The sequence below is a fragment of the Teleopsis dalmanni genome, chromosome 1 (assembly GCF_002237135.1).
Source record: "Teleopsis dalmanni isolate 2A chromosome 1, ASM223713v2, whole genome shotgun sequence".
Classification (NCBI taxonomy): domain Eukaryota; kingdom Metazoa; phylum Arthropoda; class Insecta; order Diptera; family Diopsidae; genus Teleopsis; species Teleopsis dalmanni.
Window position 1 is genome coordinate 57990889 of NC_051846.1, and position 19024 is coordinate 58009912.

The 19024-nt window shown below is 33.0% G+C and overlaps 1 protein-coding gene across 1 annotated transcript in view; it reads right to left on the reverse strand.

Annotated features, from left to right (window-relative positions):
• LOC119681966 (Ig-like and fibronectin type-III domain-containing protein 2) overlaps positions 1-1965 on the reverse strand; it is a 3292-nt gene extending 1327 nt beyond the window's left edge. The window contains exons 1-5 of the mRNA XM_038095288.1: positions 1880-1965; positions 1621-1791; positions 1424-1561; positions 253-1354; positions 6-181 (exon numbers count right to left, since the gene is read on the reverse strand). Of these exons, the coding sequence (XP_037951216.1) occupies positions 6-181; positions 253-1354; positions 1424-1561; positions 1621-1791; positions 1880-1952 (1660 nt within the window). The 5' untranslated portion in view covers positions 1953-1965. The remainder of the gene's footprint in view (positions 1-5; positions 182-252; positions 1355-1423; positions 1562-1620; positions 1792-1879) is intronic.
• Between the last annotated feature and the right edge of the window lie 17059 nt (positions 1966-19024).

Here is a 19024-nt window from a genome sequence, read left to right on the forward strand (position 1 = left end):
CAAACGCCGAAATTTAACGTGATAACTGCTTATGGTCTCGGGTAAAGTTTTTGGTTTATTCCAATCCAGTATAACGAAATTATCTGTTTTTGCCACTGTTACGATTTTCGATGGTGGCCCCGCTAGCACCCCATATCCCTGAAAGAGGCAACTGCTGAACTCAGGCATAAAACGCAAACACCTAAAAGAAATTAAAAACGTATAATATCTTTTTATTTGTTACTTAAATTTTATGCAATTTCATTTTCTTACTTAAATAAACTAAAGTTCAACGCTGTAACCTGACCGGTGCACAAAGGAAAGCAAGCGGTTGGGATGCCTCGTGAACGACAGCATGGCGTATGATCGATATTATTTGCCAAGCAATTGAACGTGATATTCGTCCAAGGCGCGCAAACCATAAAGTCCGGCAAACGTGCCAAGTCAGCTTTTTGTGGATCACACATCTTTTCCAAGCACATGCGATGTGTCATGCCATTCGCTTCACAGCAACCACGTATGTCTGGCAAATCTGGTGCATTCGTTTTATTGGTCTGACCGGCTTGCTGTTCAGCTGCTGAGTCGCTGTTGTGAGTGAAAATACGTAAACGTTCACTTGGCAGACTCGAACCAAAATCATTGACTGCAGTTACGGTGATAGCATACATCGTCAGTGGATTCAAATAATTTATCGTTACTGTATTTTGACTGTTAGGCACTGAACGAATAATTACTTTTTCGGGTGAACGTAACACATCATCTTCATCATTAGCATCGTCTTCATCAAAGCTATGCAAAGCGGTTAAATTAACAATGTAATGATCGACTTTGTGTGACAATTTCTCTGGTGGAGACCAATAAATGGTTACTGAATTTTCTGTAATATTGGTGGCTGAAACTGCTACCGGCATGCTTGGTATCATTTGTACGCCTTGCAATATGCATTGTAAGCCACTTAATGTGTGATGCACACACGACACGCGTGTCTTGAGGTGGTCAGTGAATGGCGTGTACTCACCACGACACATATCTTGACACAAATCTGGTATTTGTTTTTCCACACAACATGGCACATGGTTGCGTCCATCAGCCATGCAACGCACAATACTGGGAAAATCTTTTTCGCATGCTTCTGGTTCAACGCCTGTTGTGCCATCGAGTATATTGTGCACATTACAGAAGCCCATGCACTCCGATGTAACATTACCTCTTTCACAGCATTCTGTGAAATCGTGTGTAATTTGTGGTGGTATGCTGGGACGCCAGAAGGAACGATTATCTGTGGCGTCAAGTGGTGGTGGTACTAAGAACAAATCACTAGAATCTGTTGTTTCTATCACTGTGCTATTCGTACTACTTGACGGCAATTGTTTAACTAATCCAATGAATAGTTCATAATGTAAAAGTATATATGTATAAAGTATATATAAGTAGAAAATCTTACCAGTTAATATGTGTATACTGCGTAACGCAGGTTCAGAATTTAATTCGCATATATAACTACCAGAATCTGTAGATTTAAGTCTTTTTATTAGTAATACCCAAACTTCCCCACCTGAACCACCAATTCGACCACGCGGATCTAGTGTCAATTTTAATTTATGTGAAAAATTTAATATAATTGGCATAAAAACGACTTACTCTCATCGTGTAGTACACTTATTCTAGAATCGCTGGAGACGCGCACCATACCAGCTGTCAGAATTTCTCCCGATTTCTTCCATATAACTGTATTGTTCGAGCGATTTTCTGATACCACGCATGTAAGTAATGCATCTTTACCTTCGTATATTATTGACGGACCACCAGTTCCTATGTTTATGACATTTAGTTATAACACATTTATTTATAATACTTTTATCACTTTTATAATGAATACGTATTAATAAAAAGATCTTACCAATTGGCACACCAGAATTAACAGTCGAAAATAAGCATGTTGAGGTTGTTAATATCACCAGCAGCTTAAGCATTATTCTCACTGTGGCCGCCTATAATGAAAAAAGAAAATCAATTTAATAACATATTATATTTATAATAATAACAATAATTATAGATGAGTATAAATAATAATAATAAAGTATAGATGATATAATAGATCATTAAAGAAATTTGCAATGGATCGTTATTGGTTGCTATAAATTGTTGCAATATACCACAACGAAATAACCATCAATTTTTTACTCAAAGTTCTGGCACCTGATATATGAAATAATGTTCAATACTTATTACACATGAGTGTGGTACACACAGAGAGTATACAGATAGACACCGACACATAAAGTGGAGTACAATTTCCTCCTCGTCCGCACAACCACAACCCCATCAAAAGTCATTATAGGGTAGACCCAAACTCATATATACCTATTACGCATTGACCCGTTAGCACCGATAGCGTAATACTACGCAGATTCCATTTAAAATGAAGCAGCTGACTTGTATGTTTCTTGTCCAGTTTTTACAAAGTCGATCTTAAGATCTGACAAGAGGGTTCATCTGCTCAAGTATGTTTGTCTATGCCTAGACGATTTAATTGGTTTCACTTCAATTCGGTCACACTGTACATTGTCAATTGCTTTTTGAAGCGTATCGATTCAAAGTAATAAAGTAGTCCATAAATGTACCTTCACATGTTTTGTTCTCAATTCATCCAAAAATATATATTCTTTTGACTACTGAGTGATGTTTGGTTAGTTGTAGTAAATGGGAAAAATTTATTCCATTTGCGGTTTTTAGAAATTCAATGCTAAATTCTTCTTTGAAGTTATCAGATGATGTAGTTTGTGGTTATTTTTATTATAAGACATAATTCATAACTTTTTTGAGTTTTAAGTGTTGTCAAACTGATTTGCGAACACGGCATGCATAAAATATGACACAAATTTACTTACAAGTGAATAATTTTTATCTACCTTCTTAAATTCTTATGAAGATATTAGTTTTTTCCGTTTCTGACTGTAAATTATTTTTGAATAGGAAGTCAACCACAACCATTTTAATGGAAAAATAAATTCTATTACTTCACATCAGCAGTTTCAAACCCTCAAACTATAATCTATTCTCAATTTTCTCTGCAGACGTTATTTTAACATTGATTTATTTCTCTGCATGTATTCAATTGATTCAATTCGGAGGGGGTTTCAGCTCATCGAGCTCTTCTCCTCGATACAGGTTTGTTTTCATTTTCACAAACGCTTAAAGTTGGCCAATGAAAAATATAATTAAAAATGATTGCAAATGAAGTGTCAAAGCTTTTGAATCTACTATAAGTGAGAATTTCCTCCTAATTCGCAGACCCACAAACACAACAAAAGTAATTATAGCATAGACCCAGTTTCATAGCATGTGATCTCTAACCACCTTTAATGTAGTGCTGAGCAGAATCCACTTAAGTTGAATTATCTGACTGGTATGTTTTCTGTCCAGTTTAAACCAAGTTAATCTTGAAATCTGACCAGAGAGTTAATCTGCTCAGGTTTGTTCATCTGCTCAAACATTTTTATTTGATTTCAGCTTGATTTTGCAAGTTTGATATAAAAATCTAGGAAAGCAGACGGCTCCAAAACAATATCGTCTGTCTTGCAGTTTTCCGAGATGTTCCTGTTATCTAACTCCACATGAGTTAAATATTTTAACAGTAAAAACAGCTGAAATTTTAAAATTATATTTTTAAACGTTATTTAGGAAACAGAAAAATATAAATATAAAAATATTTTCACCGTGAAACTTTTATATTTTAGTAACGAAATATAAAAATTTTCATTTTTATTTGTATCTTCAAGGCTCAGAAGAAAAACATATATATAAAATTATATAAAAAATATATAAATATATATGTCGACGCTTTGGTGTAAACTACTCTTGTAGTTTGAGTATAGTCGCTATGCACTGCTAGAGGGCGCTGGTTAAGAATTGATAATTAGCATTATTGTCTTGGAGAATAGTTCATGACTTGGCAGCACAGTTCTGTCAAGGTATGTAAAAACGTGGAGACAACAGCGCAGTCGTGTTCAGTTAGTTAATGTAGAGAGAACACGGAAAGGTTGAAAGGATAAGTTGTGTACGCGAATTTACTGACACCACGGCAATGGCATACGACAAGCCACCGCCGACATCAGAAGTGGGATTCTAACTCACAATTACCAACTTCAAAATAAAAATAAAACAAAACGAAAATTTTAGTGAGTTAATAAAAGTTATGCAGTCATCGGGTGCGAATTCTCAGAATAGCACAAATGTTACTTTGCCGAAATTCAATCCAGATTGCCGTAGCGCGGATGCGTCAGCATGGTACACAACCGCTGATATTATATTAAGTGAAAACCCTTTAGAAGGAAGTGTTCTAGTTATGGCGTTGAGTAAAGCCTTAGACGGCAGTGCCTCAAATAGAAATAAAAACATATGGAATAAAATGCAAATTATACATGCATAAGAATAGCAACGAGGATGGATAATAACAACACATAACAACAATGTAAGGAAGTGAAGTTTATGATGTAATAATGTGAACGGGAAGACGCAAGAGGAATAGTTGGCGTTATTTTAGTCCTATAGCGGGTGGAATAGAATGCTGGGAGCTGTGGGAAGATGAGTGTAATTAAACTGGACAGTAATATAGAGGGGTGGTTCAGCAAGATAAGTATAAATCATAACATAAATTTGTGACACAAAAATTCATGATAATAAGTAAATATGGAAGATAGTTCATAGAATTGTAGAGGCTGAGTCAGGATTTTAATGTTGTTGTTGACTCAGACAAATTTGAAATCGTTAAAACTAAGACGGTTAATGTATGTTCTATTTCTGAACATTGTGTGAAAATTTGTGATGTTGATACTGAACTGGTTGGTGATGACAAAGATGAATTAATTACTTTGTTACAAAATTATTCTCAGGTATTTATCGAACGAATTCCACGAACACGCGTTTTCACTGGCGAAATTAAAATTTGTCTAGTCGAAAAAACTGTTCAAAGGCGTCCATATATACTCAGCCCAGTTGAAAGAGATGTATTTAGTGGCAAAATAAAAGATTTAATAGAAAGTAATATTATTAGACTTGGTTGTTCTCCATATGCCAGTCTAATGAGTAAACCCCATGTGGTGGAATATTTAAGTAGGAGAACTTCGCCAGCGGAGTCAAGATATCACTCATATGAGTTAGAGACATTGGCAGTGGTAAACTCTGTAAAGCATTTTCGACATTATCTCCAAGGTCGAGAGTTCTTAGTGGTTACAGATTGCAATTCCTTTTACTTCTTTTACTAAGATTAATCTAACACCTAGGGTACACCGTTGGTGGTCATATTTACAATCACTTAATTTCAACATTCAGTATAGAGAAGGGAAGCGTATGGCTCATGTAGACTTTCTATCAAGAAATCCTCTCCCTTCGGAACCAAATTTGGTTACTAATAAAATCCCCGAAAAACGAATTAATTTAGCTGAAATTTCGAATAACTGGCTTCTTGCTAAACAGGAACAGGATCCAGATCTTTGTAATATTTTTTCTAGATTAAATACAGGTGATATTGGTGAGAATCTGGCAAAATCATATGAATTGAGGGCAGGTGTACTTTATCGTAAAATACAAAGGAATGGTAAAACACGATGCTTACCAATTGTACCGCGCTCCTTCAGATGGTCAGTGATTAATCAGGTACATGAGTCTATTATGCATTCAGGATGGGAGAAAACACTTGATAAGGTTTATGAACATTACTGGTTTGACGACATGTCAAAGTATGTCAGAAAGTTTGTAGAAAATTGTATAACGTGTAAATTGGTGAAACCTCTTACGGCTAAAGTTCAAATTAGATTACATCCTATTCCCAAGGTCAATATACCTTGGCATACTGTTCACATTTATATAACCAAAAAATTAAGTGGTAAGAGTGATCTCAAAGAATACGTTATTGTTCAAATAGATACTTTCACTAAATATGTTTTCTTACATCATACTCTTAAAATCGATTCAGAAAGCATTATAAATGCTTTAAAATCGTCAATAGCTCTGTTTGGGGTACCTAATCGTGTAATTGCCGATCAAGGAAGGTGCTTTGCCGGCAGGGGTTTCCGTGAATTTTGCTCTTCGCAGAAAATAGACTTTCATTTGATTGCAACAGGAGCGAGCCGCGCAAACGGTCAGGTTGAACGTGTCATGAACACATTGAAAAGTTTATTGCCTGCTGTTGAAACGGGCCAGCAAACATGGCAAGATGCTTTAGGTGAGGTACAGCTAGCTTTAAATTGTACAATGAATCGTGTTACCAAAGCAAGTCCCTTAGAAATGTTGATTGGTAAGGAGGCGCGGCCGATGGGCCTGGTTTCTCCAGCCGATACGGAGAGTGAAGTTGATATTCGTAAGGTCAGAGCTCAGGCTAGTAAAAATATGATAAGTGCAGCTTATTACGACGAGTCAAGATTTAATAGAAACAGGGCAAAGGTTGTTAAGCACAAAGTAGGCGACTTTGTTTTACTTAAGAATGAAGAGAGAAATCAAACTAAGTTGGATACTAAGTTTAAAGGACCATTCGTGGTTATAGAGCAGTTAGATGGAGATAGGTATACCTTGAAGTCGCTGTCTACAAATAGGTTGTATAAGTATCCGCATGAGTATGTAAGAAAGTTGCCAAATGGGCAGGTTTTTGATGATCTGGACATGAATAATAAAAATTCATGCGTGAATGAAAATGATGAAAACGTTGAAACAGACGTTAGGAATGAAAATGATGGAGACGTTGAAACAGACGTTAATATCAAAAATGTAGAAAACGTTGAAATAGACGTTAATATTAAAGATGATGGAGACGTTGAAACAGACGTTAATATCAAAAATGTAGAAAACGTTGAAATAGACGTTAACATTGAAGATGATGGAGACGTTGAAATAGACGTTAATATCGAAAATGTGGAAAGCGTTGAGATAGACGCTAGCGAAGTAGAGAAATACTAAGTAACAAGTTCTACACGCATCATAGTACAAGCACAAGTGCAAAACTCAGGTTTTGATCATGGCGTGTGGGGTGCTTGGTGGTGTAGTGGAAACTTGGGTGGTGACGGAATGGTATTCGAATTGTGAAACGAAACTTGTATAACGAATGAATGAATGAATATGATTTGTGATGAATGTGATTGAAAGGCGGCGATGCCAATGGCTAGAACTAGAACATGAAAATTTAGTCGAACAATCTTATTTATGTTACATTCTGTAGGAAGCCATCAGCTAGAAACTTAGGTATAAAGTCTTGTAATAAAGGGAAATAAAGATGATTTCCCAGGAAAAGGGATAAAATGTAAATGTAAAATTGCTATAAGAAGAAAAGACTGGATAAAAATAATTCGAAATGTGTTATAGCTTGTAAGAAAATAAAAATTAAACTGTAAACTTTGTAAAAAGAAACGACGATAAAGTTGTATGATAGATTAAACTTTGGTAGTTGAAAGTTACACGAGGACGTGTTAAAGTCAGAATGGCCGTGTCGACGCTTTGGTGTAAACTACTCTTGTAGTTTGAGTATAGTCGCTATGCACTGCTAGAGGGCGCTGGTTAAGAATTGATAATTAGCATTATTGTCTTGGAGAATAGTTCATGACTTGGCAGCACAGTTCTGTCAAGGTATGTAAAAACGTGGAGACAACAGCGCAGTCGTGTTCAGTTAGTTAATGTAGAGAGAACACGGAAAGGTTGAAAGGATAAGTTGTGTACGCGAATTTACTGACACCACGGCAATGGCATACGACAAGCCACCGCCGACATATATATATATATCACTAGGCATATCCGTACGGGTCTTTCTTTTTGTAATGTAATATATTATATTAATAAATATTACTTCTTGACATTCATACCCGACAAATTGTAATAAAATGAATATATTCAAAATAAAAATAAAAAAAACAAAAAATTTGTATCTGAAGAAAAATACCAGAGTAGCCAGATCATATATAACATTATATAATTTAACGATTTATGTTTAGGTGCAAAATTTTTTGTTAGTTGTGATGGAAGGAGGAATGAGTCCTCCTCAGTTAGCTAAAAAAAGCCGTTTTGAATTCACAAAACCTCGAAATAGTGGGTAGTAGAGAGAAGGTCACGCTAGAACCAACCAGAGGTATTTATAAAGGAACGAATCTGGCTATTGCTAATGCTAGAGATATCGCCGAGTGTGTTGAAAAAGGGGGCCCCCAGAAACTAAAGCATAGTTCTGGCAAAATCTGGATATAGACATATCAGGTGTTCTGGTGTCCTTTTTTCGAGACCTGGTAGACAACCATTGCTAGAAATACCACAAGGTTAGCGAAGTCTAACTCCATGCACTCCTATGGTCCAGTGCCCTATAAAGACAGATATTAACATAGATATCTCTGATTTGCTTCTGTGTATTAAGTTAGAGGTTCTCGACGTGGCTGCTGAGGCGGCAATAGTCCACTCACTATTTAATATTTTTTTCTAATTATTATAATTATATTAATATTTAATCTAAAGAATTAATTTTAGTAATAAGATAAATTAGATTTTAAATTAATATTTTTAATTGACTTCTTCTAATATAATTTAGATAGTTCTGATAGTCAAGAAACTGCATTAAATAAATTTCCGTGTTTGTAACTTAAAAAAAAACAATAATTTTGTAGAGTAATTAATTTAAAATTTTCAATTAAATTAATTTATCTTCGTATATTTTAAAACTTTGTAGGGAAATAGTTTTCCAAATAAACATTTCCATATTGTTAATCTACTAAAATCAACATAATTCACTTAGTTCGTTCAAATAAACTTGCAGAGTTGCATTCAAAGTGCACATGTGTGGTGAAATCAAATATTTCAGTCTGGAGACCACTCAACAGAATAAAAGTTAAGAGAGACGACCTTTGTAACTTTAGTGCGAAGCCGACCATATTTACTGATACGCACACACCCATGTAAAGCAGCTAACTTACTTGTACAAGTGTAAGTGTAAGTGAAACTTTAGCAAGATTTCACACATAAATTCACAAAGTACTTGCAAAGATAGTGCGAAGTGGCAAGGAAGCACAGCAAAGTTTGCATGCTTAACCTCTTCGACAACTGTAAATTCTCACCTTTTTTTTTGGAGAAGTTTACTGTTCGATGAGGCGTAAAAATCTTCAGTAATAACTTTACGATATGTACAGTAAAATTGTTAATACTTTTATAATTGTATATACAAACAAGAAACAATAACAAAACAATAAATATTATTTTTTAAGAAAATATATGTTAAAGCTAATATTGAAAGAATAATATTTATAACAAACTATTTACCTTGAAATAAATACTGTAAACTAAACTTGAACTTGTAACCTCCTGAATGTCTAGGTTACAGCAATAGCACCAATAACAACAATAAAAAATCTCAATAGGGAAATATACACCACATAAACCATAAACATTAAGACCAGTAAAAACAATAACAAATTGAAACCGTCAAATGCTCAAGACTAGACTTAATTTTGTCACTTGTTATTGTTTCTTTTTTAATTGTAATATTTTTGCGGTTTTTGTTTTACTTACATTATTTTTACAACAACAATAGTTTTGTTTTTACATTCTTCATAAATAGTGTTTACTTTTCAATGTTACTTGAAGCAACAACAAACACAACACACAACAAGTTTACCTCTTAACAAAAGCAACAAAAAAAATGAAAAAACACAGAGCAACAACAATGCCAAAAAACAAAAACAAATAATGCACAATGATTTCATAATGAAATGTGACTTTTTGCTTTGTTTTTCATTGACAAATGCACTTGTTCATAGCTATGTTTCTGTCTGTATTTGTGGTCTAAGCAAAAGCTTCTGATGTGCGCCAATGGCATAAACTTCAGCTTTGCCATTTACTCATACACATAAGGGTATGTGTAGGTTGCTACTATATTGTACTTATAGAAGTGCGCCAAAATTGTCAGTAAAGCAGCAGCAGCAGTAGCAGCAGCAGCAGCAACAATCACATGACTTGTTGTGTTACATCTTCCCTATTCCATAATGCTGCTAGCATTATGTTTCATATGTCAGCACGTGTGTATGTGCTCTTTATACCTACTGAGAAAACATTGTACTAGAAGAAGACAAAAACAAAAAAAAAACTGTTAACGCTCAAGTAACCGCATCAACATTAACAGCAGCATAACATCATCACTGCTACAGCGTATTGGTATCAGAAGCAACTCAAGCGAAGGTGCTAATGAGCTTTTCAAGGGGACCATCAACACCAACAGCTAGTTTTGTCATCTTTGCTTCTGTTTTGCTTTTGGTATAATTATTACTGTTGTTGTTGATGTTGTTGTTGTTATTATTGTTGTTGTTCCCATACTTATTTTGTGTAACTTAGTGTGTAATTCTGTTGCTCTTGTTGTCTATGCCTCACTGTTATGGCATCTGCTTATGTTACTACTGTTGCTAGTGTTGTTATTACTTACTTTGTTATTCTTTATGTTGTTTTTGTTGTTGTTTAACGCCATACTTGCTTGTTTAAGTTTAATGTAGATTTTATTTTAATTAAAATTTTGCATGTCAACTATGTATTTCGAAGGTAGTTGGGTTAAGTGCGTTATTTTGTTTTTTATATCAAAAATTTCTAAAATTGTTTTTGTTTTCCTTGTTATGTTTTTTGGTATTTTGGCATAAATATGTGCTTGCGGCATCTTTCAGCTACAATGAAGCAACATAATTTTGGTTAACTTTAGCGTTACCAGCCCGAAAATATTTGCTTAAAGCAAATACTTGTATGTTTTTTATGTTGCTGAAGAACATCCTTGTATACTTTTTGAAAAATATTACTTAAAAATATTGACCTTGTGACATATTTAAAAATTTCAGTAAAAATTGAATTTGTGTAAAAATATAATTTATGTAAAAATTAAATTTATGCAAAAATTTCCAGTTTTATTTTGAATATTTTTGTTTAAAATATATTTTACAAGTTTAATTAATGAATATAAACAATATAATCATTGTTTCTGTCAATTATCAGTACAGTAAGATACAAGTTTTGTACACACAACAATAATTTTAGCAATTCTAAGCCAAATTGTAGATTAAAACTATAAATATTTAAAACGTTTTAATTAAAAATAATACAAAAAAATTAGGTACCTCACCCGACTTCACGACCTCCCCCCTGACGTCACCATTCCCATTGCCCTCTCTGAAAACTTTGTTTAAGTCTTGCACTTTAAACCCCCTCAGTACCTATCCCATTACTTTGATGTATGGGCCAGCAGTCCCAATGTCATACCCTTCTATAACCGCGGCTTTCGTGACCCTGGCCACAAAGTTTAGCGTTTATCTCACCCCCGCTTACTAGCCGTAACTCCACCCCCTTCAGTATCATCCATTCTCCCTAATTTACGCCCATGCTTTCTAGTTTAGATGAACCAAATCTACTAGGATTAAGCCTATCTGTTCTCATCTCTCTCCGCTGATTACTGGAATGAAGTTACCACATTGCTGTGAAAATCTTCTCCATTCATTTCTAAGAGGTAGTTTTAGTGAGTTCAAGTCTCACACTGTGGCTTTCGATGATTTCCACCTACTGCAAAAAATAAAGTGATGCTTTAGAATTTAAAAATTGTGCAACTAGATTGCAGAAAATTTTAAAGTATTGTAACTTTCCAACTGGTGGTAACACTGTGTTCAGAATTTAACTATTAAATTAAAATTTATAAAATCATGAATTTATAAAAACTTTTAGTGAAAACAATTAAAATAAAATAATACTTTTGAGTTCAAAAATGGTCCAATTAAATTGCAACAAATTTTAAACTGATCTAACTTTCCAACTGGTGGTAACTTTGTGTCCATAATTTAAATTTTGAATTAAAATTAATAAAAATTTAAATTTGAAAAAAGGATTCAGTTAAAAAAAAATAAAATAAGTACTAATCTGGAACACAAAAAATGATCCAATTAAATTGCAATTAATCTTAAACTAATGTATATATCTTTTCAGTTGGTAGAAACACTGTGTCCATAATTCTCTTAATATCAGGCAATATAATTTTTAACAGGAAGTATTTGGGTACTAGTTTTCAAAATAAAATTTGATCGAGATGAAATTCAAACATAACGATGTGGTAACGCCATATTTAATTGATAAAAAGGCCTCGAACAATAGAAAAAAATTATTACAGTGTAGTACCAAAGCATATTATACTGGAACTGATAATATTATAAAATATGTTAAGAAAAATTGTAGCACCTACTAAAGTAGTTTAGAAAAGTAAGGCTCAAATTCAGCGAAATCTTTATCACAGTGCAAAACAAATGAATATATTTAATAAATACTTAAAATATTTATGAAAATAGTAAACAAAAAAATACTCTAATTGCTATCTTACAAGTATTAAAAGATACAAATTAGATTAAATTAGAGTAGATGAAGCAAAAGAAATACTACGATAAAAAAATTTTCTCACTCAAGCTTTTCGTAAATCCATAAAATGATAAAAAATTCTTAATAACGAGGTCACACACAAATTTAGGCTTTTAAAGGACTACATGAAGTCAAGCATCGCCAATTATGTTGGCTTCTGTGGTCGCAATGGTTCATTAATGTTTATGGACAGTGGCGTCAATGATAATGTGAATGTCTTCCGGTAACAAGTACGACATGTTTGTCGGCCAATACTAAATCATAGCTGGCGGTAAATTCGACCATATGGAAAATTTGAAATGAATTCGAAGGATTTAATTGCTTTTGATAATCGTTAGTTTAAAAAAATTGCAGGATTATATAGGGCTATTAAAAGGATAAGTAAAAAGGAATTTTTGATTTTGTGTAAAAGTTTCTACTTAGTGCTTCATCAAACATGAGAAGTCAATAGCAGTAGTTATAATAAATTTTAATTATTAATAGAAAAATCAAAATGAGTTCAACAGGGAAAAAAGTTATTAGTTGTAAATGAACATAATTGCTAGAAGATCTGTACTACAGCAAGTTCAAAGAGTTTCTTTTCCACAAATCTAATATTAAAGATATAACCTATTGTGAAGGCAATCACAGCTAAAAAAGATAAAAAAAAGAAATTGAGTAATGCTAATTGCCTAACAAAACTAATTAGATTGCTTAGAGATTAAATTTATCAAGTTTTATTGGTTAATTGATTAATTTAAAAGCAATGGCTTTATTTCAAAATTCCACATATTCTTTCAAAAAAAATTTTCTCAACCTGACGACATACAGTGTGTATTTTGCTTTTCAAATGTCAAAAAATTTGTTTATTTTTGAAGCGAATTATCCCAGAGACAAAGCCTTTTACAGTTTGAGTAAAACATATGACCACCACCGCAATATTCTACAGATCTAATGCCTTTATATTATCACTTATGTCTGAAAAAATATCGATTGAAATGAATGGTTCAATTCAATTCAATAAATTTAATGTCTTATATTCATATAAGATACATAAGATAAGAGTACGTAAGTACAAATCAATTGAGAAACTTTGGAAAAAACTGTCATCGTTTATGGACACACGAACAACGAAAAAAGATGTTATTTTACAGGTGAATACTTTAATTGAAGAGCTGGGTAGAACGCCCAACATCCACAAAGACTTGCTCCGAAGAATCAAGCTCGAACTGCTGAAGGACAAAGCACTGATCTGGTTAAAAAACTATAAAAAGCGATGGACAGAATGGACAACATTTAAGACAGAATTATTATATTTTCTGGCATAAGGATACTTTGAATAGCTAGAACACAGGGCACCACACTCTCATCTCTAGAAGTCAAAGGAATTCTTTAGAGATTACGTATTAATTTCCAGAATCTTATGCAACATACAATATACACAGAAAAACAAAAAATCGAGTGAAATTATTGCAAAAGCAGGATTATCCGTTTCGTGGTCTTGTTTCGACAGCACTATTGTAAATAATATAGGTGGATAATATTATGTATAATATAGATAATATACTGTAATATAATAGAGATAATATATTATAATATAGATAATATAGAATATTATATAGATAATATAGATTATTCAATCATGCATAATTATTATTATTATTTGAAAAGGGGTAGTGCACTGCGACCTATAAGATCAATTCTGCCCCTCAATCGGATTAGAGTGTTTTTCCAAGTCCGATTTCTTTAATAAAGGGCAATATAGAGCCTATCTTTCCTAGTCTTGAATCCATATGATCCCTGAACTACCCTCCTAGGGTATATGCAACAATCGTTGCATTTTAACGTACAACAAAAATGGCAATAATTTCAAGCAATACATTTTCATCAGTTCGCTTAGTTGTTATCATAAATTTTGTCATCAACTAATTTTGTCACTTATAGGAAAATAAAAATCCGGAAATAACTATCGAAACACTATCTTAATAAATTCTTTAACTTTCTAGACTCTTAAAAATAATATTTATCAAATTGTATGTTGACAATTCATCGAAAATGGATTATTTGAAATGGTTTATTCCAATAATATGAAATGAATTGTACAGGACATTTAAATGATATCGTATTTCAAACCTAATAGCAAGGTTGGAATAATAAACTGAAATAAATTTTAACTCAAAATTTGAATCTAAGATTTATTTTATTAATTTTTACTTTAGAGAAAAAAGTGAAAATTATAATTATAATATTATTAATTATTAATATTATTATAAACATATTAATCCTGTTTTATGCATGTATGAAGTATGATCCAAAAGAAGGAAGAATTTAAAACTAGAATGTATTTTGTTTAATGCATTCTATTTGTTTCATATTTTTGTTGAACTGGCATTAACGTACGAATGGTACGGGCCGTCCCAGAGGTGGCTGAATAAATGGAAATGCTGTACGGCTCATTCAAAGCAGTTTTTACGAATGTTTTGACATGAAACTAGTGACAGCAAAATTTGTTTCGAAATTGAAACTGAATTTGCAATAAAGGCAATATTGCATAACCATATGTGAACATTGACATTGACAATTCAGACTTGTTCCAACACGTTATAACTGGTAATAAGAAGTGAGCTCAATCATCCTAATGAATGTTGTTGAAAGGGTCACAAGTGAGGAAAGGCCATCAAGTTCAATCAAATGTGAATGTCGTTTTCTTTGACTAGAATGCAATGAATCATTATGAGTTTTCACCATCTAATCGTAAAGGTATTTTAAAATATTAACCACAACAGAAAAAATAAATATTTTGCGTACAACAATAAGCATGATGCAATTTGAAAAAAATAACCTAAACTTTACATAGACAACTGAATTTTGCAACACAGCATCGCACCGGTGAACCGCTGTGCTTTTACAACAATTCAAAGGAAACTATAACATCACTGCAACGACATAGCTACCGCCTCGTCTAGACATGACTCCCTATGATTTTCATCTATTTCCCAAATTTAAACATACTTAAAGCAAACAGTCTTTCAGTAATATGTTAAGTAAGAGCAAAATAACAGATCGAGATTCTTAAACTGAGAACTACAGATATGGTACTTCCATGGCTTTTTTCTATTTCCCAAGCTCAAAATGTTACTCTAACCAGAATGTGTTGCAATAGTCTATCATATAAAGAAAAAATTGAAAATCAAGCTTAAGATTAAAGAAGCGTAGTTGTAGATACGTTTTAACAGTATATTCCAAACTTGAAATATGTATATTCCAATAATGGATTACTTTAAATGGAATGGTATAACCATTCCATTTAAAGTAATCCATTATAATCCTAAGTGGAGCATAGATCCTCTGCAATCGGTATAATCATTAAAGATTTAAAGGGATAAAAACTTTCTGGAAAGATTAAAAATACTAGTAGTATTTTGATCACAATTTGAAACATTTGTTTTAATCATAATTTATATTTTTATATATATGTCATATATTCCTTTATATATATACAAATATGTTTCTAAATTTGTTTATGTTTTTTCATCAGGTACTTAGATCTATCTGTACCTTACTATGTTATTGCTATGTTCTGTAAGCCATCCTTTTAGAATTCGCTTTGATCTGCGTATAAACAAAACTAATCCATGGTATCACAACTGAACTTTATCTCATGTGGTAGTATTAATTGTTAGCTTTGAGAAGATTTAAAATATGTGAGACCCATTTTCTTACCGATCTGATAAAGTTTTCATTCTACAAAATTGAAGACTTGACCAAATATATAAACTTATTTCATTTTCACTTGAATAGAAGAGTTTTCAGCGTTGCACATACGCTACCCTGATCTGTGTATGAATAACGCTAATTTTACCATAGTATCATGGTATCATTTTAAATGACCATAAAATCAAGTGGATTTTAAGCACAAGACCCCCACTCCAACTTATTCTAACCTCAGTGAGGTTGTTGAGGGGGTCCTTCTGGTCTGCGTATGAATAACGCTAATCCGTGGTATATACAATGCGCCATTATTTGAGCTTAAGTTGGCTTTGAGCATAAGTCCACCGCTCCTACTCAACCTAATCTAAGTACGTATCACTCCTCAATCCATTCTTCCACCTAAATAATCCCCTCCCTTCTCACAATACCATTACTTATCCACATCCTAACCCATGTAAACGTCTTTGTAATTATTTTTATTTTATCCGCTTTATAGTTCTTTGCAGAATACAGCAACAACAACAACAACAATACCATACCGTATTATTCAATCACAATATAAATATTTTTTCAGTTATTTTTTAAATTTTTTTTTGTCTTACTGAATCAACCATTTTTTCTACATATTATGTTATGATGATTCTATAGAAACGAAGTATTTCATTTAATTTATATGAAATGATATAATATCATATTTTCTTATTTATAAATTATAATGAAGTTGTGAAATAAAAAGTTTAGTATTTTTATTTAAAAATAATATTTTTTTTTTATTTTTATATTTATTTTTTTTTTTTAACTTTAGTATTTTTCTTTTGTACGTTAAAGTATCACAAACTTAAAATTTGCTAGCTTGCCTGCAATTAAAAAAATAATTACTGTTTTTCAGAAATATGGCATCTCCAGCATTTGGTTAGCAACACTACCACTCTTTACCTTTACTACTCTCTGTTTTGCTCCTGTTTCTTTTTAAATTTTAATAGTAATTTGTACAAAGCAGGAAGGTTTTTTCCTTCCTCCGAGTTGAATAACATAAAACAGAGCTGAACAGAGCTGAGCAGAGCAAAACATTGTCGACTTCCTTTCGAAGGAAACGTGAAACTTGTGGTTTCATTTTGCTTCTGATAAAAGGCTGCATTTGATAATTTCACCGTGTAGTAGTTAAGGCCACTATGCTCTGCCCTAAAATTAAAAATTCCCCAAGTCTTGCAGCAGTCTTGCAGTCTTGCATTTTCGCATGAAATTGTTGAAGGTGCATAAATTTTTGCTTTAACTTAGAATTTTACTTTTAACTTATAAAGGCACAAAGGCGCACACACAATAAAGTAAAGGAAATATGAATATAAATAAAACAACATAAAAAAGAAAAAACCAAAATGTAGGGAAGATTTTTATTCTAAAAGATGCAACAAGAATCTCTTTGCCACTGCAACACGTTTGACAATATAGAAATTGCAGTGGAATAACATCATGAATCTATCGTGATGGCGCGGGCGTGCACTGTTAACAAATACATCGCACGAACACTTTAACCGGGAAGTGAGTGAGTGCATCGCAAAGAACATTAGGAATACTGACTGGGCAGATAAACGAAGGAACGGAGGGACGGACGGACGAACGGACGGACGGACGGACGGACGGACGTCGGAGGAATGGATGGGCGGATGAATGGTTGGATGGATGCATTGCTAGAGCATATAACAGAAAAATTGTGTTACAATTTGTGAAATTGTTTTGCTGCTTTCGTTTCCACTACTGCACTGCACTTAACTATCCATTTCTGTTGTCTATGTTGTTTGCTTGCTTTTATTGTGACTAGAATTGCACAAAAGCACTTCCGTCTGTCCGTTAGATGCAATACAAAATAGTGTTGATGCCCTTGATAGCAGCACTTGTAGGGTATCAAAAGCATTTCGAAAATTTTACTGTTGCTGCAGTTTTAGTTGCTATTATTGTTGTTGTTGTTGTTTTGCTGTTTTGCTGTTTTGTTATTGTTACTTTTGCTGCAACTAAAACTGCAACCAAAACAGTTTGTGCGACTAAAGCAGTAAGTGCTGTTTCTGTTGCTGCTCTTATTGTTGTTGCTATTATTGTTGTTGTTGCTGTTAACGCTGTTATTGCTACTTTTGTGTAACTGCAAAAGAACACAAAAGTTTACGAAAGCATAATGCGTACGAAATTGAATTTACAAAGCAAGTTACTTGCTGCTTTACATTCACAAACGTAAGCAGCGAAACGCATTGGCAAACTATACGGGATGTGTAACATTGTGTAAATCCATTCATGAAAATTTCACGAGTGCCAGAGCAACAACAACAACAACACCAACTATATCAACTACAGCAACAAATTGAAATCGAAACAGTAACAGAAACTAAAAATAAAAAACAACAAAAAACAAGGGAAAAAAACTTGCCAGCAATTGCGGCAAAAATATATAGCAAAGGAAACAGCACGCAAAGAGGAAAGCAACCAAAGTTATAACAAATACAATAAAAAGCGCGCTGCAACTGCAGTTAACACTATTAATAAAAGTTAGCTTTGCTAGCGACCTTGTAATAAACAAACGCAGCATAAAAGCACACACACAACAAAGACAGCAACAACAGCAACAATAATAATAGCAACAACAATAAGAATAGCACCAACAAAACTCCCATCAAGAATTCAACATCAAAGTGACAAATTTGATTAAATAACGAGGCGCTAAGTTTCACTTTTTTTAATTGTTTTGCTTTTGCTCATATTTTATTTGTTCTTTTCGTGTTTATTTGTTTGTTTTTTTGTATTTGCTTTTAGTATCTCTTTGTTTTTGTCTTTTTTTCGTTTGGTTTTTATTTATTTCTACTGTGATTTATCTTGTGCGTTGCAATTGTTCAACGCGGCGTATGCGCAACATTGGATTTAACGCATTTATGGAGATTTCATTATATTTGCAAAATCTTTTCGTTTTTGTTTT